Raw genomic sequence first — 25,351 nt, forward strand, 5'->3', positions numbered from 1 at the left:
ATTTTGTTCCACGCTTGTTTAAAATGGACACACTCTCTAATTACTTTGTTCCAATTTGTAACTCTATCAATCCGCACTCCTTATTTTGGTTCCACGCTTGTTTAAAATGGACACTCTCTAATTACTTTGTTCCAATTTGTAACTCATTGTGCACTTTTGTGGAGCTTCCCGACATATCCAAGCTCACAGTTAACTGAAGTGTACAGTGAGCTTCCAAAACATAATGCTTACTAGCCCTGCACATTAATAAAAATGTTGCAGCTTTCTATTACAAAAACATTTAAATCGACCAGATATATGTGCATCAATGCTGGATTTGATAAACGGCGATCCTCCTCTGGAATCAAACATGCACAAAATATTTTGCCTCAAAATAACTGGACTGTATACATGCCCTTAACCGTATGCAAAACTGGGAAGGAACACTATCTACAAAGATTATTTTTAAACATGATAGTAGATGTCAACCAACACCTACAACTAATTGCCATAAGACATTCAGAACTGTTATCATCATAGATTTATAATCACAGTTCCAATAAAAGTGAAACAGATTATAGTCAGAGTTGACAGATGCTGGCTTGATCATTATACAAATATTCCAATCAACCTCTCGTTCAATTTGTACTGTTATATGGCTAATCTTGTACTCCCTTTCAATATACTCTATTACCCTTTGAAGAACCATATCAGCATTTGCATCTGACCGAATTTTAACATGGCATGCAAGCAAGTATTTCCTGACTGTAATGGCCCAAATGTGCAGTTCATGCACAGTTAAGACACCAGAAATTGCACACAATCCTTCTTCAAGCCTTGTAGCATCAATCTCACGAGGTGTACTCTCCATCAAAACTTCTAGAATATTCTTCAACATCTTTATAGTGGTCCCCAGCACAAGTACTGAGAAAAACAATGTACATATCAAATCAATTATTTTCCAGCTGGGCTTTACCCAAATGACTACTCCTCCAATCATGACCCCAATACTCTGAACCAAATCTCCGAGCACATGAAGATATGCCCCCTGCACATTTATATTTAAATGTGAATGATTGTCTTTCTGCACCTTTGTGTTTGCCTCCAAGTCATGATCTAACTTGAATCTAGTATTCTGCAAATGCCTGCTTTCAGCATCTTTCAATCCACAGCCAAGGGTCTCCCCTACATAGTGGAATGATCAAAATGTTCAGCCCTTTCTACCTCTGAAAGCAAAGGCTTCTTCAGTTCTGTTTTGTCTTGACCGGCAGCAGTGCATATCTTGAGATCTTCATGCTTATGGCCATGGTCATGACTGTATTCAGTATTGCCCCTATGTTCCTGTGCATGTCTCTGCTTAGCCTCTTGTCGATGACCTTTTCCCTCACCATGCCAATGCCCTTTGTCGTGACTGTCACTATCACTATGACTGTGATCAAGCCCATGATCACTATGACCAAGTAGAAAAATCATGGCAATATTAACAATAAGCCCCAGTGTAGAAACAATAAGCATCAGACGACCATCAACTGCACCCGTATTGTGAAGTATCCTATCAATAGCCTCATAGATGAGAATTCCAGTCAGAAGCCAAATAAGTTGAATGGATACTAGTGCACCTAAAATCTCAAGTCTAAAAAACCCATATGTCTGGCGAGGTGTTGCTTCCCATCCTGATGCCCATATTGCAAACAAAGAAATTGCAAATCCAGCAACATCTGTTAGTAAATGTGCTGCATCAGTTAGAATTGCCAGACTGTTAGCTTTAATACCACCTAACACCTCCACAATCATGAAAACCATACAGAGTATCACAGCAGTCCAGAGCTTTCTAATTGATGCTGATCGCGTGCTTGCATCTGCAGCACGATTACCCGGATCTGAAAATCCACAACCTGTGCCACAAGGCATATTGTCAACAATTGGCCTTGCAACCGGTGTTTCCAAAATCGCTTCATCTCCTTGTCTTTGCTCAGACCCAGATTCATAATAGCTACTAGACATCTGAAAGATAACACCCGAAGGATTAGCCTTGAAAAGGACTCTACAAAGTTCCAGAGGGAAGATTTGGAAAATCCCATAAGGGCATTGAAATTCTAGCGGTAGATTGTTATAAAAATCAGAGACAAATATATGCTTCCATCTCATATTACAGTGTGTTACAAACAGAGGCAACACGCACTGCGCAGTAAAAAGATCACTGATGCCACATTATGGACAGAGAACAAGACTATAACAAGAGAAATTGTATTTTAACAGTACTCTCTATAGTAGGTACAAGAATGAGATCTTCCCACAGTGAGCATCCTGTCCCAAGTTTCAACCAATCCCCCATCTGTTACAATGCACCTACATTCTTCTTGTGTATTTACTATACCTTTACGTCAATTGCAACACAACAAACTTTCAGTTACAAGCGTTTCATATGACTTCCTGTTAAAGAATGTAAAATCTTACTAACAACAGATTTAACTGCATTGCATTCTTTAAAGGTTTACAATCCTCTTCAACACATTAAATCTGCAACATAGTTTCCAATTTTTGCAGGTTGCAGCAGCAAACCGATCACCATATCCGCTATCACACCACACGCATATGTTTTTTAAGAAAATACTGCTTATAATTACTCAAAAATATATACAGAAGGAGAACAACATGTACAAGAGAAAGGGAGAATGTACAATCAAGCTCTTCTCTGCCCTCCTAAGACAAATCAAATGAGAACAAGCAGAGGCACCTGACTTCTTGGCATCCGTAATCAACAAGTAATTTTCGGCAAGCAAATGAGAGCCTACCTCTTGCCACCAGGAATCTAGGAAAGAAGAGATTGAGCTTACATTGTTCTTGAAAATAGTTTTGCAGTATATTTTCCGAGAATAGATGGAGCTGAAACTCTAATGCAATTCCATACACCAACAATCTCGAGCAAATTTGCTGCCCCATATAATATGCTTAAGGGTTTACTCTTTCCCGTGCACCAAGCACCTCTTATTCGTGAAGCCACTTTGGCTAATATGCCCTATGTTGGCAGCCCCTGATAATAATGAGCCAGGCAAACGGTGTTGATCATATTTTGATTTCCTTCTAAATGTACAAATGGAATTCCTTGATGATATTTTCCCTCAGTTTCGAAACTCAACACCAACACCCAAGTCTCCCTGCAATGGTGAGAGTCAAGACACACAACAACCATGCAATTTCACCTGCAACGCTGTGACAGACACAGAATACATTCAAATTCATCTGCAACGTTGAGATAGACATAGAACACTCAAGCCATTCCACCTACAATGTTGCACAGTGAAGCATAATGGCCCCAATCCATATACTTCATAGATTTTGTGCAACAATCCGGAACTTCTCGGGTTAGAATAGCGATCTCACTCTTAGACTTAAATAACCAAAAAATACACGGACAGAGTACTGAACCAGATAATACCATTGAAGAAGAATATGTCTACTCATTCATATGCAAATTATAATCTAATACCTTATTGTTCTACTCTAGCCCTTTCCCAACACCCCACGACCCGAATTCTCATTAACAGGATATACAATTCGTATGTTAGTTATAGCCTAGTACCTTATTGCTCTACTCTAGCTCTTGGCCAACTCCCTACAACCCTAACTCTCACTAGAATCCATCCAACTAAGCCTCGGGACAGGCTAACCAGATCCTCTTGCTTACAATCCTATGTGTTCTTACTCCGTATGACCTTTCACCTTATCTGACTCCTCAACTTCTCCCATGATCTCTTTCATGTCACTTCAGCGTCTCCGAGTAGCCTTTCATCTTTTTTTGACACTCTCCATATCATTCGTACTCATCGTGCTTACCATGCCCGTTCTGCTGATATTATACTCTACAGACTCCCATTCTTGTCACACCTACTCGTCAACTTCCCCACTTGCACCTATTGTGCTTAATTTTTGTCTCATGCTAACCTTCATCTTGTCTTTGGCGCACTTGTCTCTCTTATACTTTCCTGGCTTGCTCTTATTCTTACCCAATTCATAAGTGCTTCTGCATCACAATGTTGGTCAGATCATCTTCTGAACAGACATACCAACAAGCCAATAACAAAACTCAATATGGATCAACACATGCTCTACAATATATATAGTTAACATGTACCTATTTACAAATTACATGAGTACACTATCACTTAGTCAAAAAATTTCAATTTCAGATTGAGGAATATGAGACTTCTAATACACCCCCTCCAGCCACACTATCTTGATTAACTATTACTCCACAAGTTAAAATCAGCAAATAGGTTAAAGGGACTGCTAAGTATATCAATGTGGAATACAAGTGGGTATGCAAAGGCCAATCCTATAAAAGCATATAGAAGCATGAAGCTAATCTAAACTACGCTACACTAGAATATGTCTATTGTCTATGACCATGAAACTGAGAAGCAAACTAGCACTACAAAAACATGCAAGTAATGCTGAGAACCTGTAAATCTCTAATGATGGAGAGAGGGATGAGGAGAAGGCCATGACCTAAAGGGCACAGGTCAACCACCCCTGAAGCCCTCTCCTAACGCTTGACACCAAAATGAAGAAACTCAAGATATATGTTGATCATGACTGATCAAAGGCTCTGGAAGAGCAACTAGAAGAGCTGGGGAAGCTAGCCTGAGATATGTGCCGATGTCTAGATGATGTAGCGCTATGCTGAGATACGGAGGACATCACCTGTATATTGGTGTTGTGTTAACTATCTCTGAATTTAATGCAACATCCTTATAAAGACGAGACATCACTAGCTAAGCTCTGATGGCCTCCTCAGGTCTCATGGATCTAGCGGCGGATGAATAATTTTTCTCTGCCAGCCTCTTGGCACCTCTGTTTATCAATATTACATGAAAGAAAGCGGCAATCAGCCTAGAGGTGTCCAGTCTAGGTGAGAATGGCTGGAGAGAGTGAGATCTAATGCTGAGGGTCTCCCTTATGTAAAGGGTAAGGCATCTCTAGTCCAGGAACTGAAAAAAGCAAAGAGAAAGTTTTGAGACTTTCTTAAAATACAATGAAATCAACCTCTATTTTCATAATAGACGAGACACTTTGAAAATAAAGTGCTCCTCCGTCACGTTCATGGAGATTGCATGGCTCGTAGATCCTATCTCCTCACGTGATATGATGATTGGTTTCAATTCAAAGTGGATGAGAGCCCATCCAAAACTGCCCTAGTGAGATCTTCAGAGAATGCATCTAGTGCCTCAGCATGTAAAGGGATAAAACAATAAGATCACCCCTCAACTCCATTAAGTGCTCCACATAGAAGCCCATCTTGGTGTTTAAACCACCTGATGAATCCACCCAAGTAACCTAAATCAGCTATCTAAAGATGTCCTATCTGATAATCTTTTTCAACCCTTGCTTGGATGGTAACAGCCATCTGAAGGCATTAACAGAATATCTAAAAGGGGAGAGGCATTCCAATGAGATACCAAGCAAATATAGTAGGGAGGTGACCTTTGAAAACCAACAATGAGCCCGACCAAACGTGATGGTAATGGTTATGGCTTTCGAATAGATGCAAGATAAGGGTAGTGCTCTCAATAAGATAAGGAGTCCATGTAGCCCTAAACCCGATGTGGAAATGAGACCAGACCAAAGATGGTTTCAATGCTGAAGGGAATGACCACAAACTGTGCCTGAATAATGACCTAACAAACTATTCTCTTGCATTTGATGATGCAGCGGAGCATGATGACTTGCTCTCTTTCTCTCTCGCTCTCTCATGGCTCAGTCAGACTCATGTAGACAAATCCCCCAAACCTCTGAACTAATAAAGAACTGTGAGTCTGATAAGGCTATCCATGAATAATCATACTCAAATAACAACTTATAAATGTGTGGGTTCCTGCTCTCTATTTGTGGAAACCATCCTGGCAAAATAACTCATTTTCAGATATCACAGTTTGCAAGTTCATCAGCTCCTTACAAACTTAATACATTTTTGTAACGTGTGTCATAGGCCATATGGCCTCATCCATTTTTTTGCAAGATACCCTCCTCTGAGTCCTCTAATTTATGCCTGCCTGTTCAAGTTGCTCTCATGGAGACCTTCCGAGTTTCTTCTCATCCTCCGCCTCATGGTCCCCACACTATGGCATGTGAAACCAGCTCACGATCAGCCACAATAACATGACCAAGCAATAATTAATTTTGTGGCATCAATAAGAGAAACAAATAAAGATGACTAACATACACAATCATTTCTCTATGAACAGTCCACCTTAGCCGCTGCAACCTGGAAGGTCTGATAGCACATTAAAAAACCAAAGATTACAATGTGTTACAAACACAGGCAATAAGTAGTGAAAAAGAATCATTCATTCACATTGCATAATGGACACGCATATCGGAAGAAGAATAACAAGACAAATTAGGAATTCAATAAGCACCCCATAGTGGTGCATTGATTACAAAATATGCAGGCATATATATTTATTCCATCTGAGACGCTTCAGATCAAATGGTATATCCCAAATTGTATTGCATTCAATGCAATGTTGGTGGTTCCATAATTCTTGCCAACGAATTATGTTCGAATAATACTCCCTAAAGTAGGTACAAAGAATGAAATCTACACATGAAGTGCATTCTATCTCAACCAATTCTCCATCTGTTATAATACATCTACATTCCTTTTATGCAGTTCCATGCCTTTCCACCGATTACACACATTCCATGTCACTGCATGTTACAAAACTTCATTTTAACAGGGGATTAAATCTTATTGCAAGTCTTTAACATAGATAACATCATCTCATTGTCATTTTAGTTGAAGCTCTAGGAAAAGCCATCTCTTCCACTAAAGCTTCTCACTATATTAAAGTACTCAACATATCCTTAAGTATTGCTGACCTCAAGCATCTAAAATTCGTTGATGACACTTGTTGCCTCAAAATCTCAGGCCTTATGAGAGGCCTCAAAAGGAAAGGGCCAGACCCTAATGCAACAATGAGATGGCTTCCATTGTCACCTTAGCATTCCACCTCCTGCTCTTTAGTGGAGTTTCACCACACAGGAGGCTTACCAGTATAGATCACCTAAAGGCTAAAGGTATTCTATGTTGATAAGATCAAAGTGATGTTTAAGAGACTTGATCAAGGTAATTCTCACTTGGAACTGGGCACAATTCTTTTGTATAATGGAACAACTTACCTATGAAGAAGCCTAGGAAATAGAGCTTGAAGCCTAGGGTTTCAAGATGCAGTTCAGCAATGATGCATGTAGGTATGCAAGCATAGAGAAAAGGTTTGCTTTGAAAGATATGATCAACCAATGGAGTGACAAACCTTCAATTAGCCCTAAGTTGAAGCCTTTTGCTGAACTAGGGTTATAAAGAGACCTAAATTGCCTAGGGTTGATGATGTCAGCCCTAATTAGGCAATTTCCACCAAGGAAAAAACTAGATTTTGAGTTAGAAAGGTCAAACAAGGTGGAAACCAGCCAAATTAGCTCCAACGTTGACTTAGAGCAAGCCCTAGTGGAATTCAGCCCTTGCCCTAGCCCTAGCAGCTTGCCTTCATGGGTTAAAAATAGGAAAAAAGAGGTAAAATATAGATATTTAGATGGTTTTGATCATCAAGAGGGATGTGAATGCCTTTTCCCTACTTGCGTGATGGAATCTTAAGAACTTTAACCATGGAAATGTCAAATCTTTGAAAGGAGTAAGGGGGAAAAGCCTAGTTCCCACTTCCTAACCCTATCTATCATTTTATGAGGGGAGAAATTCATAAGAAAAAGACTCTCTAGGAGGCTTTCTAGGGAGTTCAAGGATAAAAGATTAAGCATGCAATAATTACCAAGAATTTCATATAAACATATGCATTTAGGCAAGGAAAATAGAAACCCTAGCAATATTCCATTACATGCAAAACCATAAAAGATATTCAACAAAAATACTCACAATATATCCAAGAACATGCCTTCTTTCAATCCCAAAATGACATCTCCACAACAAAAATTAGTCTCCAATAGCCAAAATCCACATAAGATCACATCTCCACAAGTAGCAAAGTACAACGAAGCAAGTCAAGTCTCTTCTAAAGAGGTTGAAATCCACAAGTGTGATGATGAACAAATGGAAGAGGTGATCCTCAATTTATATAAGGTCTATGAGTGATCACCTCTAAGAATTGACTAAAAAACCCAAAAACAAGTTTGATTTTGAGTAGACATAAAGTAAAATTGCGTTACAAACTAGCTCAACGACAAAATATGCCAATAAAATCCCACACATGTGAGCCGCAAGTCTCTAAAAAGGATGACGACATGCCCTTTTAGGGTTCTAAATGCTCCAAAATGCCCCCGAAGGGATACAAATGTCTACAAGCATCATGATCATCCTCAATTTGAGAGAAGGTCCTCAAATCAAGCCTCAAAGCATCTCCATGTGTCCAAAATCCAGTTGTGGGTGCCCTACGTCATCTCTATGGGTGCCAAGTAGACAACGTAGTGTGCTCTCTCTCCAAGTGTTGGGGCTCCATCAAGTGCAACAAGCCCTCCTGAATGAATTATTTGGTTGAACCAATATTCTAAGGTTGTCTACTTTCCCCAAGAAAATATGTAACGGGAAGGTGTAGTAATAACTCCCATAGTTATGAGAGGAGTGGGACAGTGGTACCAAATTGCTCAGAGGTATGGGCTACGTACCCTCCCTTCTAAAGACATTTGACTACCCACGTAAACTATCAATGAAGGAAACCCGAGGAAGAAGAAAAAAGGGGAAGCACCCATGGGGGGAGGATGGAAGAGCAAAGTGGAGCATGGTGCAGAGAGACAGACCAAGAGACAAGAGGAGGCTCTCATATGAAACAAAGAAAAACTTTGTGTGTGACTTTATTTTAGATCACCTAGTTTGTGAGCGAGGTCAACATTTGATTCTTTAGCCTAACCTAGAGGGCTAGCTAGAATTGATAAGGAATTTGTCTGATTTATGCATAGAAGCACCAGACGGAGGCACCGAAGGACTATTGGCTTAGTGAAGGATGGGCTCCGTGTTGTGCTGTTGTGCAGGACCAATGTGGCTAATTACTTACAAATTTTGTTGATACCATTCACAAGAAGCACAAAAGGGAAGCATCGAGAACGGTTCTCTTTGTACTGTACAAGCCCATTGTGGCCATTGTTGAGTCCCAAACCTGCATCTTCCCTATATATCTTTTTAGCCTTCTTTTCCATTTATTTGATCCACCAAGCTGTCAAATCATTGCATATTAGTCTAAAAAGAGCTTATGAAATGGTTTCCTAACTATGTTTATGACTGCTGTTTGATTTATATTTTTGTTCAATCAGCTGCGGAAACTTGTCACTTTCCACAGCCAGCTCAAGTTTCCGCAGCCATTTTGTTAAAGACTATGTTACAGGTGTCCAATGGAGAATCCGGCCACATGGGCAAGCTGCAAATGACATGTACATGGAGCGTGTCCCCTCAGTTTAGCCGAATCACTCACAAACAGCCATGGTCAAAGACGGTCAAAGGAGGGGTCAAACCAAGAGTTTTGCGGTGGCAGGGCTCTGTTTTGCCCACGTGAAGGTTTGCATGGCAAGATCCTCAATTTCCGGAGGTGTGCCAACCAGTGTTGATAATATCGGTATTGGGAAAATATCGGCGAGGGTCCAGAAAATATCTTATCGGCAATATCGGCGAAAATATCGGCAAATATCGGCAAGCATAAAAAATGCATAATATATTCATTTTTTTCAGATTTTTAAACATATAAAGCAATAACAACATGAAATAAACACACTGGCACATAAATATGAAGAAAACACTGATATATATGATGTCAAATAGAAATGATACATCAAAGGCGATACCAAATCCTGCTGATCCCTGATAATTGTCCATTCAAGGACTCAAATATGGAGAACCAATACAAAATAACATCACATATATAAAATTATCTCATCATCATGAGTTATATGTAGCATAACAAATAAAACTAGTAGCTATCTATCTGAAATCACTGCCCTCTCCCCCTTTTACGGGAAAACATGATGGGCTGTTTGCCAGGCTTGCCCCTAGTAGTAGGAGGCCCTGACCCTGCCTCTGCACCTAATGTCAAATAATGAGTGCTAGGTATGGGGCTATGCTCTCCTATATCTATAGCAGATGGTGTTGATGCTGATGCTCCCGCAGTGTCCTCCTCCTCCTCCTACTCCTCCTTTGAGTGCTGCTACTCCTCTGACTCCGAGTCCTCCTCTTGCTGCCCCTGCTCTAATGGATCATCTGCCACTGGCTCTAACCATGAAGGTGACTCCTCCAAGAGGGGCTCCTCAAACTCCACCCTCCACAGAGACAATACATCAATATTGTCTAAGCTAAGTCACATGACACGAGGACACGAGACACAGAGGACACGTAAATACGAGTATTCATTACGAAACGCAACGACCTGGAAACAAGACATGGGGGACACGTTTTATATATATATATACCGAAATATAGTTTTTTATCCATATTAAATTGCAGGTTGCAGCTTATCTAATCAAATTAAAATATAATTACTTCTCAAAGTTCATAATTCACTTTAAAAAAATAAATAGAATCAAAATTTACTATTTAGAAATTAGAATGTGATATGCTTGGTCTTGATTCTTGAATATTCAATGTTCATTGTTCATGTACAACTTACAAGCACATAAGAAAATAACTAAAGTCTAATCCTATTGATTTCCTCTGCCCCTCTTGCGAGAAAATGCCACAGCTTTCCCTTTCCCTCTAGATGTAGTTGCTGGTGCTGGTGGAGTTGGCAGTGGAGTTTGCTATGCTCTAGAAGCTGAAGAACTAGAAGTAGGAGCTATAGGAGGTAGACCACGTCCTCTACTGGTGGCAGGGGTAGCCTGGGCAGGTGGTGTCACCTGGAAACATTACAATCTCCCAATCCTGAAATCCTAAAAAACTGATAAGTCTGTTGTATTTTGAATGAAATCTAAAATTCTACTTTCTCCATATGAAATCCAATGAGGCCGGAACCACTCTCAAACATCCTGAGTCATTTCATGGTAATGTTAAAAATTTAAGTAAAAGGATGAAAATGAAGATTAAGGAGAATGTCACTTTTACTTTAAGAATTTAACATTACCATGAATAGCATATCAATACTAGGGCCTAGAACGCTCAAACCCTCCTTGGCAGCAACCGCATAGCCCTCCCCTTCCTTCTCCAGCAATCAAAAATGAAAATGATATGAAAAAAACCAAAATCGGATTTTTATAGGTCATGCGGAAATTTTTTACAGTCACCGGGCGATATTTTCGATTGTCGCGCGATATTTTCGGAAATATCGGCGATATTTCGGAAATATCGCGATATAAAATATCGCCGAAAATATCGCGATATTTTGTCGGCGATATTTCGGCTCGCCGAAAATATCGTGATATTTCCGAATATCGCCGATATTTCGGCGATATTATCAACACTGGTGCCAACACCTGTGGATCAATCTGTGAACTGAATCGAGCAGCCACCACTCCATGGATTTATTTGTCATAATTACCATACCGCTAGATCTCAGGCCGTGGAGATTTACGTGTCTGTTTGGTAGCGTAGAATCTAGGAATTAGTTATAACATTTTCACTTATAAATAATGCGTTATCAAACGCTTGACAGTTAGCTTTTTCATATGTAATCTTGACTGTGTTTACGAGCCACTGTACCGTGCTCTATTTCTATGTTTTTACTGCACTTTAATATATGAGAAGACAGCATTCTTGAGTTCCATTTGTGACTGAGTATTGATTGGCTGAGGTTGCAGAGGGCCCCTGTACACCAAAGCTCTGTATCTACTGTATAATTTCTCGCCTTCTTTCATTATGTTACTGCTTTTATAATTAGTTGCTTGTGTATATATTTCCTGATGTTTATAACTAACTGTTGTTTATCTTTTCTTTTATGCTTTCTCATGGTTGCTAGCTGATCAGTCTTTGTCTTTCAGGTTCTTGTAGGCAACCTGGGCAAATTACATAGTTTTAATGACTACTGACATGAGATCATCTTGTCCTTTCTGCTGATTCATTTACTGAGTTTTAATTCCAGCATTGTCATTTCTTTCAGTTTTGCTTTGCTTATTTACTTTTCTGCCACTTAGATATCATATTACTCATCTGTTTATGATTTCCTTCCTATAGCCAAGCGACTCAATTAGTGAGGAATCAGAATATTATTTGATGTAGTATGATTTAGTTTGCTTTCCTGCAAGATAGTGATTAAATTACTTATGTCATTTTCAGGAATTGAAATATGAATGAGTAGTTAAACCTTAGTTTCCTTTTATGCAATTTGATTTCTTGCAATTTAGATATCATATTACTCAGCTTGTTTATGATTACTTCCTATAGCCAGAGCGAGTCGAAAGGTGAAGGGTCAGAATGTGGGTTGAAATAGTGTGATTTAGTTTGCTTTGCTTTCAGTCTTTAAGTTGCTTTGAATTCAGTTTTTATTTTCTTTTCATACAGCAGTAAGGATACTGGGCCATTTTCACTAGTTCACTGTATTGGTACATTTATTTTCTTTTGAGAATTGATTTCATCACAGTCAGTTTGAAACCTTCTTTTTGAAGAACTTTAAAGTTTGGAAAATCATTGTAGAAATCACCATTACCATCCATACTTGAATCATTGTAGAAATCACCATTACCATCCATACTTGACTTTCAATTTCGCCATCTCACACTAGGGAATCCACAGAAGATAAACCAAAAAACAAACCAAAGACTCAAAAACGACAAAGAACTAAGAAATCAGTTATCTTGCATATACAGTGCACTTCACTTCAGCAATTTATGACTCCCGGATTGACATTTTAAATAGTATTTAGGACACACTAAATTGACCAAACAACCATACTATGAATAAGAACAGGCCTTGCCTCAATCGGTTAGAGGACCTCATACTGACCTCTATGTGGATGAAGGAGAGTGGCCTTCATACTTACACCATTGATAGCTTGGGAGAGATTTTCCTTTTTGGGTGCTTGTTTTGTAGAGTAGCTGAGAAGCCACCTAAAACAGTTAGGCAAACTCTAGGCTTAATGTGATCTTAAGAGCACTAACGAACATCAGTTGATGAAGGAGAATGGCCTCCATGACTCAACCCTATAATGCTAAGTGAGAACTTTCATTATGGCTTCATGGTCTATCTCAGGGGTGGCCAGCTACAAGAAAGATTGTAGTGTAGTTAAGCCTATGGTGGGGTGGAACATGACTCACCCTACATCAATTGTAGACAACTAATTAACTGGATCAAATAAGTACCCTTGGGGACTTCATCTGCGTAATGTAAACCATGTTAATGAAAAAGAAATGATGATTGATGAAAACTTAAAAGTGTATATTTATGTGTGTGTCTGCTAAATGGATATTGTGATCTATGTGATGCGTAGTTATGATGTCAAATAGTAGATCCGGTTGTAATGGTTGTACAGTATTCATATTCTTGTTAGTCAATATTTAATGTGATTTTGTGATGTGTTTTCCAGATTATGTACACGGATTAAATAGTTCACTTAAGCTTGGGACTAATAGACTTTCAGTCTTGGTTATGGCTAATGTCCATGGTCTATTATTAGACAGATTGGAGAAGCTCTAGGTCTATTGAAATGATCAGAGAGCCTTGTGAGTGATATGGGCATGGAGGCAAAGGTAAGAGCCTTGGTTGCAGAGTAGACTCAAACGGAAGAGTCTTCATAGAACATCTTAGGCAAAATGCTATAGAGTTTGTTGAAGAACTCTTGAACTAATTGGGATGAAAAGATTTGAAGGCATTAAATGGGGGAAACTGTCAACAATGACCTCTTTGGTCTCCTTGGAAAAAAAAATCATGTTAAGATGGCCACAGATAAATGATTATGGGTGCTTTCTAGGATTGTGAGGACCCTACAACTTCAGAAGTCTTCGGGCACAAAATTTTCCTTATCAGAATCAAAGTCCAGCCTTAAGAATAATTGGCTTGAAAGGATTTATCAAAAGTTCCATGGCTTCGAAAATTGATCCTTTGGTTTTGAAAATCTTGGAAATTCGAGGATTGCGACTTTGGCCCAGCGTTTAGCCATAGGGTCCAACCAAAGTCGTGACCAAGAGCTAGCATAAACTGCTTTGGCAATGGGGCTATCAACCTTTGGTAGAATCCTCAAGAACTATCACCCCAAAATCTTCGATATCAATGCATCCTGACATATCCGTCGGAGGACAGAGAGATTCCCATCAGTTGTCAGTCGTGTATCAAGCATTGACCTGTCAAGTTTCACGTCAGAAGTATTGGAAACTTGAGGTTCAATCCTTTAACCCCTTCGGAATTATATAACAAAGGAGTTGAAAATTTTGGAAATCGGAGTCCTTTAGCCTTAGCCCCTAGTCACATGCCCGATGGGAACCATGACTGGGAGCGTAGCTGAAAGGGGCTATTAAGCCTTCGGGCATTCAGTTAACGACCTTTCAACTATCAGCGCTTGAGATAACACAATGGCGACAATCAAGCACAAGTCTCGACACAAGAAAAACCCACATTGTTTGTCAAGTAACAAAAGGTTCAGGAGTCGTCAGTCGATGAAACCAAGGATTGAAGTGTTAGGTATTGAGATATTAGGCTTCTAGAGGTTGAATATCGAGAGATTGAGACCCAGGTATTAGGATTTCCTCCTGATACAGATGAAGACTAATAAGGTGCAAACTTGAGCTAGAGTAAATGGCATGCTAGCATGGTAAATCTGGTGACATGGCATACAAATGTGGCATGCCAGGTCACAGTTGATGTGGTGAGCTAACGTTTAGGGCTGCCATGTGGCACTAACATGGCTAAGTGACATGTCATGATGACATAACACCAAGATAGGTCCTTGTTGATGTGGTAAGATGACGTGGTGCTGAAGTGACATGTCAACATGGCAAGAGGACATGGTTGCTAGTTTCTGTAGCATCAGAGTTGTTCTAGTCTCGAAATTTTTTGGAGAGGCTAAAACACAGGAGTTCTCCATAACCCAGAAATTGTTTCTCGAAATTCCACCTAGAAGTGTCTCAATTAGATTATTAGCCTATTTTTAATTATTTCCTAAGTCTAAACTTAGGAAATCTGGTTAATTAATCATAATTGATTGAGATAAGGTGTGAATCATCTGAAACCTCAAACGGATCGACTCCGATATGATCTTAGCCCTTGATTGAGTTTTAATCTTAATTGTTGGAGGTCTAACAGAGGATTATAAGAAGTCGATGGGTAGATGGAGAACACACTTGAGGAGTTAGAATTCACTTGGGAGCGGGAAGCGGGAGCGAAAACGGGAGCGGGAGCGACCATTTTCAGAATCTCCTGGTTTGGGAGCGAATACCGGAGCGATTTTTTAAAAATATATATATTTTTTATATTTTTAATTTTTGATACATTATGTCAACAAAAACATGTAGAATGATGAATTAGACATAAAAAACATAAAAAAACATAGATTGAACCATATAACAACAATCATCTAGAAGTTATAATCTTCATCAACCACGTCCAGAAGTTAATAACATAGTAACATACAACATATTGAGTCTCATGATTCATCAATCTTAAAGTTTCAAGCTTTCAAAATTCAATATATAACATTTATCATCATTGATCACCAAAGTTGTACTTGTAAGCTAAGTGTAACCATTACAACAAATAATATCTAACATGAAATGAAATGTTATAAAATGAAATGAAATGAAACAACTTTCAACTTTCATGAAGCATCATATTCATAATTCATTACTAATGAGTTATAATTGCCAACTTCAAACTTAAATTGTCATATATTGTTTAAAAAAATATCATAATAAATATGAAAGAGTCAATAGTTATGAAAGCTACTAGAAACTAGAAAAGAGAAGTAAATCTATTATCTATTTCTTATGCTTGGGCTACTTGCCACCACGAGAAATATCTAATTTTTTAGTCTTGTTGGAAAATCAGGATCTTTGTCATTAATATCACCCTCTAAGCATTAATATCCAGAGATATCTTTGTCATTACCTTTGTATCCATATAGGGATCTTTGTCATTAATATCACCCTCTAAGCATTAACATAAGATAGAAAAAGCATAGCATGTCAAGTCAAGATTTTGTTTGAGTGATGTGCACATTTTTAAGAGGGTCATGATAGAGGAGTTCAACAACCAATGTCACTAACATCAAGGTACATAGAGGGATTGGTGCTCTTGATTAAATACGAGTTCCATACCCTAATACATGACAAAATTCAACGGAAACATTGCAATCCCCCAATCCTAAAATCCTGAAAAACTGATAAGTCTGCTGGACTTTGAATGAAATCTAAAATTCTACTTTCTCCATATGAAATCCAATGAGGCCGGAACCACTCTCAAACATCCTGAGTCATTTCATGGTAATGTTAAAAATTTAAGTAAAAGGATGAAAATGAAGATTAAGGAGAATGTCACTTTTACTTTAAGAATTTAACATTACCATGAATAGCATATCAATACTAGGGCCTAGACTTGATCATTAAGCTGCCCCACTCAAAAACTATTTGTTTCTTTATAAAAAAATTGCATTTCGAACATTACTACAAAAAAAAATTGCAAAAAAAGCAAAAGGCTCCCGAAAATGCAGGGAGCGAAAATCTTTTTAGGGAGCGCGCTCCCGAGTCGCTCCCGCCCGGAGCGCGAATTGGGAGCGGAGGCGAGGGGGGGGGGGGGGGCGCTCCCCCGCAACTATGCTTATAGAGTTTGATTTTTCCAGAGAAGCAGCAGTTGTCGAAAGAGTTTGAGCTTCAGAAGGAAGCAGAGACAGTGGGGTAGAGATAGTGATGTCAAACGAAGTTTTCCAGTACCGGAGAAGTGCTTTGCAGAGAAAGGCCGAAATTTCTCCAAGAGGTTGCGCAAGGGCAGTGCAAACCCTCAAAGGGTACCTCGATTTTTGCTGAGGGGAAAACTTCTTCAGTTCCAAAGGCCAAGCAGAGGTTCCAGAGTGTCGGAGAAACATTTTCCCAATCAGCAGCAGGTACAACGGCCTGATCAATAGACGATTCAAGTAGCACGTGTGGCAGGCAGCTTTAGGTTGATGCAGAGCCTACGCAGGCCTAGTTGGACGACTTGCTTTTCGATAGTAGTCAAGTGTCGGGATTGCTCGGAGTGAGGGTAATTTCCCTCAAGATATTTTTGCCAATATTTTCTCTACAGGATTTCCAGTGTTCGACTTCCAAATTGTACTCAAGCAAATTCACTGCTACATAATAATAAAACCCTCAACCACTGCACCAGTTTTCCCAAGTTGGGTTTTTCCGGTGACATTTGTCAATAAAAAACTGTGTTAATTTTTATGTGTGTGTGCTAAAATATTTCTCAGTTTCCAACGCTATTATTTTCTGCAGTTTATTTGGGAAGGTTGCAGTGTGAATTATTTGGTATTTGTCGTAGCAGATAAATTGTTAATTTAATTAACAATTAGAAAAATAATTTCCATTTGTTGCAATAGGATTTCAGTAGTGAAATTTTCACATGGTATCAGAGCAGCGTGATTGATCGGCCAGGAAGCTCAAAAGCGATAGAAAGAAAAATTTGTTGTTCAGAGGGAGTAAGCCAAAAAATTTTGGGGTTGCGCAGAGCCTTAGCAAGGCAGTTCGAGTTGCTTGGGGAAGTTTGATTTTTCAGTGCAGGTTGGCAAAAAAATTCAGCTTTCCAATTAAGTGATTCCAGCAGGTAAAAGAAGCAACAGTAGCTCATATTTTCACTGAGCATATTCCTTGGTTGGACAAAGAGGGTTTTTGCAACAGTTTGCAGTAGCAAAACTAGTGTCAGGTGGAAGAAAAAAGCACACACAATAGAGGGAAAATTTATCTCAGGGGACTTCGAGTTTTAGAGTTCCATTTTTCCAGTTGCAAATTGGCAGTAGCCATGAGCATATTTTCTCACTCCAATAGGGGGTGCGAATAGCAGTTCTAGCAGCCAAGCAGAGGGAAAGAGAGAGTTTTCAACTAAGTCACATGACATGAGGACACGAGACATGGAGGACACGTAAATACGAGTATTCAATACGAAACGCAGCGACCCAGAAACAGGACACGAGGGACACGTTTTATATATATTTAATAATATATATATATATATATATATATATATACCGAAATATAGTATTAAGCGTATTGCAAGTGGAAATGCAGTATTTAAAACTGTTAAAAATAAACAGTGGCCCGTGGGTTGAAAATCGTCTGACATAAATGATAATCATTATTATATTATCGTAACATAATCATTTGATTAGATGACACTGGACAGTGGACAGACTTATTTATATTTGTATACCGGCCCTGGAATTCGACAGCATAAGCTGCACAATGCACACACAATCAAACACATTTTTTTATGGGCTTGCTGCTTAAGTTTAATTGCGTCTATGGCATTATACATATGGTCTACAGACCACGGCTTACCTAAGCAGTGAACCTCACACACGCTGCCAAGTTGCCAAACCTTCCAGCGGCCAAATGGCTCCACGAGTCCACGGAGATGACTCAGCTCCACACGACGATTATACATTGACGGAGGGCGACGACATCAGAGGAAAATAGCAAAAGAACCCCGAAAAAATAATTGTGTCAGCTTTAAACCATTGATTTCGTGGGGTACGTATTCAACTGGAGAAAAAACGTTAGGGCAACGTTTTTTAGACTCTGAATACTCGTTTTCCATGACTAGGACATGAAGAAAACGACTAAATACGTTTTATGTTTTCCAAGACACGTTAAAAAACGTTTTCGACACGTTTTAGGGTCGTTTTCATGTCCGACACGTTAAATACGGGACACGAGACCTTGGAGGACGTGTCCTGTGACTTAGGTTTTCAACAAGTTTTTTGAGATGGCCACAGCTGGGCTTAGAGATCAGGATAGGTTGGAGGGAGCCTCCAACTATGTCATCTGGAAGGCTAGGATGTCCTTCCTTCTAGATGAATATGGCCTGAAAGTCTATATAGATAATGTGGTAGCAGTAACCCAAGACCCTAATCAGTTGAAGGAGTATAGAACAGAAATGGCAAAGGCAAAGTGAATGATCTTGGATGGAGTCCAAGATCAAATAGTCTCACATATATCTGGCAAAAACACAGCCAAGGAGATGTGGGATGGTCATTCCTAGCTATATCAGAGTTCTTTCGAGCAACGGGAGATGTTTCTCCATGAGAAGCTGAGAAGCATCAGGATGCAGAAAGGTGAGGGCACAGATCCCTTCCTCACTCGGATTCAGGAGGTCAGAGATCAGCTTGCAACCGTTGGGGAGGCACCCCAACCCATAGAGCTTGTACGATTGGCACTGAACAATGTCTCGGAGGATTGGTAAGTGTTTGTCCAAAGCATATTGGGAAGAGAAAGTTTCCCTAGATGGGACAAGATGTGGTCTGATCTGCGGTAAGAAGAGTTGAGGCAGGCTCTAATAAAGAGCACCCTCAGTGGTAGCAACAACAAGACCATGAAAAGTGAGAAGGAAGAGGAAAATGTGGCCTTAGCATCGAAGGGTCTCAGTCAGGGGAAGGGGGAAAAGAAGAAGAAGAAGGACCTGTGAAAGGTCAAGTGCTTCAGATGTGGTGAGCTTAGTCACTATAGTACGTAGTGTCCTCTCAGAAAGAAGGACAAGCAGGAGAAGCAGGACCAGGTGGCAGTGTCAGCCGAGATAGACAAATTTTCCTCCAGGTTGGAGGAAGACTTCGCTATGATGGCAGCCATACCTCCAGGAGTGAGGTGGAGCGACTTGGAGCTATAGTCCAGAACTGCAGAGTTTGGGCATCCTTGAGGTGTTCTCCTCATGCGTCATTACCTTGATATGGGGGCCCACAAAATTCAGTAGCAAGATGGATCAGTGTCAGTGATGCAGTCAGATTTCGGAGTGACAGTTGCAGACTAGTAGCAGTCAAGTGCTAAGGAGCATAGTATAGTGTTGGTAGCATTACAAAGTGGCACAGTGCAGAGTCAGCAACAGCGCAGATTCTTTAGTGGACAATGCAGTGGCTAGTAGCAGTCAGGACTCGAGAGACAAATGCATCATACTAAACACAGTTGATTCAGTATTTAGGATGCTTCTCAGTTGCAATAGTTGCAGTTGTAGTAGCAACAGATGAGAGGGAGTTGCAATGCAGATGTAGAGTTGGCAACAGTATGGCAGTGTCAGCAGCAGCACAGATGCAGCAACAGATGAGAGGGAGTTGCAGTGCAGATGCAGAGTTGGCAATAATATGGTAGTGTCAGCAACAGCACAAAGGCAGCATCAGAGTTGCGCAGTGGTTGGTGGGAAGTTGCCAGACATTGGTAGCATGACAGAGGATGGTACAAAGACAGGGTATTATGCCAGAATGTGCAGCACCAAAGAGAACACCTTCCTCGCTGAGAGGGAGTGTTAGATTTTTTAGCATCATAGGTGTTCTAGTCTCAAAATTTTGTGGAGAGGCTAAAACACAGGAGTTCACTATAACCCAGAAATCATTTCTAGAAATTCCACCTAGAAGTGTCTCAATTAGATTATTAGCCTATTTTTAATTATTTCCTAAGAACTTAGGAAATCTAGATAATTAATCATAATTAATTGAGATAAGGTGTGAATCATCTAGAAATTCACACGGATTGACTCCAATATGATCTTAGCCCTTAATTAAGTTTTAATCTTGGTAGTTGGAGGTCCAACAAAGGATTATATGGGCAGTTGGAGAACACACTTGAGGAGTTTGATTTCCTTATAGAGTTCAATTCTTCCAGAGAACCAACAGTTGTCGTAAGAGTTTGAGCTTCAGAAGGAAGCAGAGAAAGTGAGGGGCAGAGACAGTGAGGTTTGAGGAAGTTTTCCAGATCTGTTGAAGTGCATTGCAGAGAAAGGTCAAGATTTCTCTAGGAGGTTGCATAGAGGCAGTGTAGACCCTCAAAGGGCAGTTCGATTTTTGCTAAGGGGAAGATGTCTTCAGTTCCAGAGGCCAGGCAAAGGTTCCAAAGTGCCGAAGAAGCATTTTCCCAATCAGCAGCAGGCAGGACGGCTTGATTAGCAGACGATTCGGGCAGCATGTGTGGCAGGCAGCTTCAGGTTGACACAGAGCCTGAGCAGGCCCAGTGAGATAGCTTGTTTTTCAGTAGTGGTCATGTGTCGGGATTGCTCGGAGTGAGGGTAATTTCCCTCAAGATATTTATGCTAGTATTTTCTCTACTAGATTGCCAGTTTTCAGCATCCAGATTGTACTCAGATAAATTCACTGTTGCATAATAATAGAACCCTCAACTCGTGCACCAGTTTTCCCAAGTTGGGTTTTTTCGAGGACATTTGTCCAAAAATAACTATGTTCATTTTTATGTGTGTGCTAGTATATTTCTCAGTTTCCAGCGCTATTATTTTCCGCAGTTTATTTGTGAAGATTGCAGTGTGAATTATTTGGTATTTGTCGTGGCAAATAAATTGTTAATTTATTTAACAATTAGAAAAATATTTTCCAGTTGCTGCAATAGGATTTCAGTAGTGAAATTTTCACAATGGCAAGATGATGTGAATCAAAGTGCATAGTGGAATTGAGGTGGCGACTAGGTGGTAGCTCAAGCAGGGGTGATGTTGTATCGCATATCAAAGTTTCAGGCTGTCTAGAGTTCGGTTGTCAAGTGTTGACATTTTGGGAGGTTTGGATCTCTGTATCAAGCCTACCTCTCCGATACTAACAAAACAGAAAACACCTGTCAATGTTGGAGATGAGTGTTTTGTTATTTGATTGTGGTATATCAATTATCAGCCTATAAGGAGATCAGCCATCAGGATGTTGGGACTCCAAACTATCGGCTATGAAGATACCAACTCGTCAGATGTCAAGCTTAGCTTAACAGAATGTGCATTAGGTGTCCTAGGGGGCCCAGGGGCCTGCTGACCTGATAGATGGATAAGGTAGAGGATGCAAAAGTCGACTTCTATCAATTATTGTCAGGACTCAGGTTGGTCGAATATAAAAGAAATGAGTTAACTCGATGAAGTTTTGCCCAAGTAGACAGTTGGATGATAGGACAGTCATGGACTAGTCAGGCTGATGTGGCAGCTGACAAAGCATTGTACAACAATGACAAGTGGGAAAAAGGGAATGCATGGAATGACCACAAACTTCTAGGTGATATTAAAGTTCTGAGCAGGGTCAAGGAGAGAATGCAGGAGGTAAAATGGAAAAAGATAAAAGATTACTGGGTGTTAAACCAACTGGAACGAGCAAACAATGACATGAGAACAGTCCACGGGAAAAGGCTAGAAGAATGGCCAACTCAGCTCCAAGAAGAAGAAAGGAATTAGAAAACAAGAAAAAAAACCTTCCATTGAAAGGCAAGGATGGTTGTGTCAGAACCAAGAAGGAAGAGGTAGATATACCATTAAAGAAAGATATTTAACAGCCTTAAAGGGGAACCAGAAAACCCAAAAACCAGCATGAAAGAAAATATGGTTCCTATCGCAATGGCCTAAAATTTCAGCCTTTCGTTAGTTCACACCAAAAGGAAAAGATAAATTATCATAGAGAGCTTTCTGGAAAAGATAGCAATATGGCCCTCTAGATGTAGCGGTTGCCTTATTGAGGAAGACAATTTTAACCACATTCTCTTCCATTGTGAAGTAGCTAAATAGGTAAAGAAGCAATGTAATCAATCATATCAATGCCTTATTCTCCCTCGACCTATGGTGATGGAAAATCACAGAAAATGTCGAAAATAGATTTGAAAATAGATTGGAAATCTGAAAGCTTGAAACTAATCTGTTCCTTAAATCTTGGAATATCTAATAGAAAGAAACAAAAGAATATTTGAAGAAAGATCATGGAACCCTGAGCAGTTATGATGTAAAATTTTAAAGAACAACCATCGAAACTCTGAGGAAAGGAGGAGGAAAGTAATGAGAACATTCCAGAAAAGAGAAGAATCTGCTCAAATCCTACAATCTCCTTAATTCAAGCAAGCCAATGGACAGACCTTAAGTTCTACGAAAAAGGGACACCAGTAGTGGGCTCCTCCAACTACAACTTCGATGAAGCCTCCAATGGAATCGCAGGACTTGCACGATCGAGGATTTTAGAGACCAGGATAGTGGATTACGGGGTCTAGTATACCAATATTTGGACCAGAACATGAATAATCAAACAGAAATGGTTTCTCTTATGTGGTATCGAGGAATGCATTCACTGTAGAACTGAAAATCCATCCTGGGTAATTGAAAGTAACCTAACTTGGACAAAGGAGGCACTGAAGAACCTGGGGCTAGTGAAACTCATACATGTCAGAAGGTCAACCAGATTGTAGATGTCAAATTCATAAAGTCAGAGAGTCAGCGAACCAAATTGCTGATTGTTTACTGATCCTTATAGTCACTATGAAGAAAGGATGACATGGTCAACAGCTTATCGTCGCACACAAGGTGATAATCCGGGTGGCAGAATGCGGGAATGTATAAAGAAACTTTTAGTGATATCCTAAGTTCCATTGAACCTCACCTCCTTGAAGAAAGCTTTCCTCACTCAGGAGATATGGGGGCAACTCCCAAGTTTCCACCTATGGATATTAAGCATACCATTGATACATCAAGGAAAGCCAGCCCCGAGTGCCCAGCAGTCCGAGATCCATAGCAGTTACAAGTCCAACCCAGATGTCAATTAGAAAATCCTGTTTCTGTGTGTTTTTGTTTGGATATAATTTTCTTCAAATCTCTTAAAAAACAATAAGCAAATAATTTAGTTATACTAGATAGTTTGAGAGAAAGTTTAATAGATAGCGAAGAAAGAAGTTTGCCAATTTTATGATTCACTACTTACTATTAGAAGTTTTAAGGTGCCAGAACTTTGAAAAAGGCCCGTTATACTTTAATCATCCTCCGGGAGACTCTATCGATAATAATTTGTTTTTAACAAAAAAAAATTCATCATCTCACATTCAAAATATCCTATGCTAGTTGCAGACTCGACGTTTTCCAGGCCCGATATGATTAATATTGTCTACCAAGCATGAAACTTAGAACCAAACATGCCAAACCTAACAATGATTCTCTGGTTCCCATCAAATCTATAAATCTGATGTAATATAATGTCCCAGATTTACTAAAGAAACTCTGTAATAAAAAATGTATCAAGCAGCAAGAGAGAGGAGAGAACGATCTTTTAACTAGCTGCTGCTTTTGAACCAAAACATAAAAAGGGCAAAAGGGCTATCAAAGGAAAACAATAAACAATAAATCAGTCAGTGTGGACTTTCCAATTTGACAGTGTTAAAGTACGGTGAGAACACGGCTGTCTGATAAGTATCGAATTACACAAATGTTTTGCAGATGGAAAAGAAAATGGATGGAAATTCAACTTCTTCTAAAATTGAAAACACAGTTTGCCCAATTAGTATGTTGAACATTGGCATGATTACTTATGGAAGCCGTCTATTGATCAATTAAATTGTTCCATTTTCCACTGCTTTGGTCAGAATTTAGCAAACAGTAAATCTTTGAATTACATTAATCGTGCAAACTACAATTTGAACCGATTCGAAACTACGAAAAAAAAAAAAAAAAATCGCAATATTTTTCAATAAAGTTGCAATTATTACCTTTTAGAACACCAGATTTGGTCGAAATCATACCTGAACAGACCACCGGAAAGAAGCGATTTAGTTGATGATTAGCCGACGGGTGCAAGGATGAATTAGTTAACGATTAGCCTACGGCAGTACTCATGTCCAGGGCGTAAGGGTGATTGAATTTGAAGCAATCTTCTAATATCAGCTACAACATACTTTACCGCATGCATTGTTTCAAATACCAGCTGGGATTCTATACATAAATTTAAAAATTGCAGGGATTTTATGCCATAAATATAAGGATACTGACAGAATTAACCTATAAGATACTGACAGAAAACACACAGTAGCAAAGATTATACTGACCTATAAGATACTGACAGAAAACACATACTCTGGGGATAGAAAATTCGAGGACCAGCACAACCACATTATTCTTAATATTTATATTTTGGTTGACATATGTTGGGTCATTTCCCTTCTTAAATGAGGTCGTTGTTCGTTATTTCATAATGAATGAGATTTTAATATCCACATTACGCTAAAAATAACTTACTTTTTTATGACGATGTTATTTGTTTGTTATGTGCTGTTAAATAATTATAATAAATATAAATATGTATGGAAGATTGGATATTATTTTGGGATTCAATTACATTAAATAAGTCATTTATTTATTACCATTTTCATGAGAGGTAGGCTTAACTTATTAATTTCTCATGATTTTTGAATAGTCTACTCAGCACGCATTGCATCATGATCATAGGGGTGAAGAACTAGGATTGAAACTGGTGAAATGAATCACATAGCAACTGATGAA

General features: G+C 39.3%; 1 protein-coding gene across 1 annotated transcript; it reads right to left on the reverse strand.

Moving 5' to 3' along the window:
* Positions 1-206: 206 nt before the first annotated feature.
* Positions 207-24,932, reverse strand: LOC149218627 (metal tolerance protein A1-like). Its single transcript, XM_089384096.1, has 3 exons — positions 24,595-24,932; positions 1,169-1,983; positions 207-1,127 (listed from the first exon to the last, which is right to left on the reverse strand). Exons 2-3 carry the CDS (start codon positions 1,981-1,983, stop codon positions 464-466), a joined length of 1,479 nt encoding a protein of 492 aa, XP_089240222.1. The 5' UTR covers positions 24,595-24,932; the 3' UTR covers positions 207-463.
* Positions 24,933-25,351: the final 419 nt, after the last annotated feature.

Source organism: Pinus tabuliformis, chromosome Q (genome assembly GCF_031772625.1).
Source record: "Pinus tabuliformis cultivar Carrire ecotype Pingquan chromosome Q, CPIR1, whole genome shotgun sequence".
Taxonomy (NCBI): Eukaryota; Viridiplantae; Streptophyta; class Pinopsida; order Pinales; family Pinaceae; genus Pinus; species Pinus tabuliformis.

Coding starts and splice junctions, on each gene's coding strand:
- LOC149218627 (XM_089384096.1), bottom strand. CDS start 1,983: ATGTCTAGTAGCTATTATGAATCTGGGTCTGAGCAAAGACAAGGAGAT. Junction 1,128..1,168: donor CATTTTGATCATTCCACTAT/GTAGGGGAGACC, acceptor AGATGCTGAAAG/CAGGCATTTGCAGAATACTA.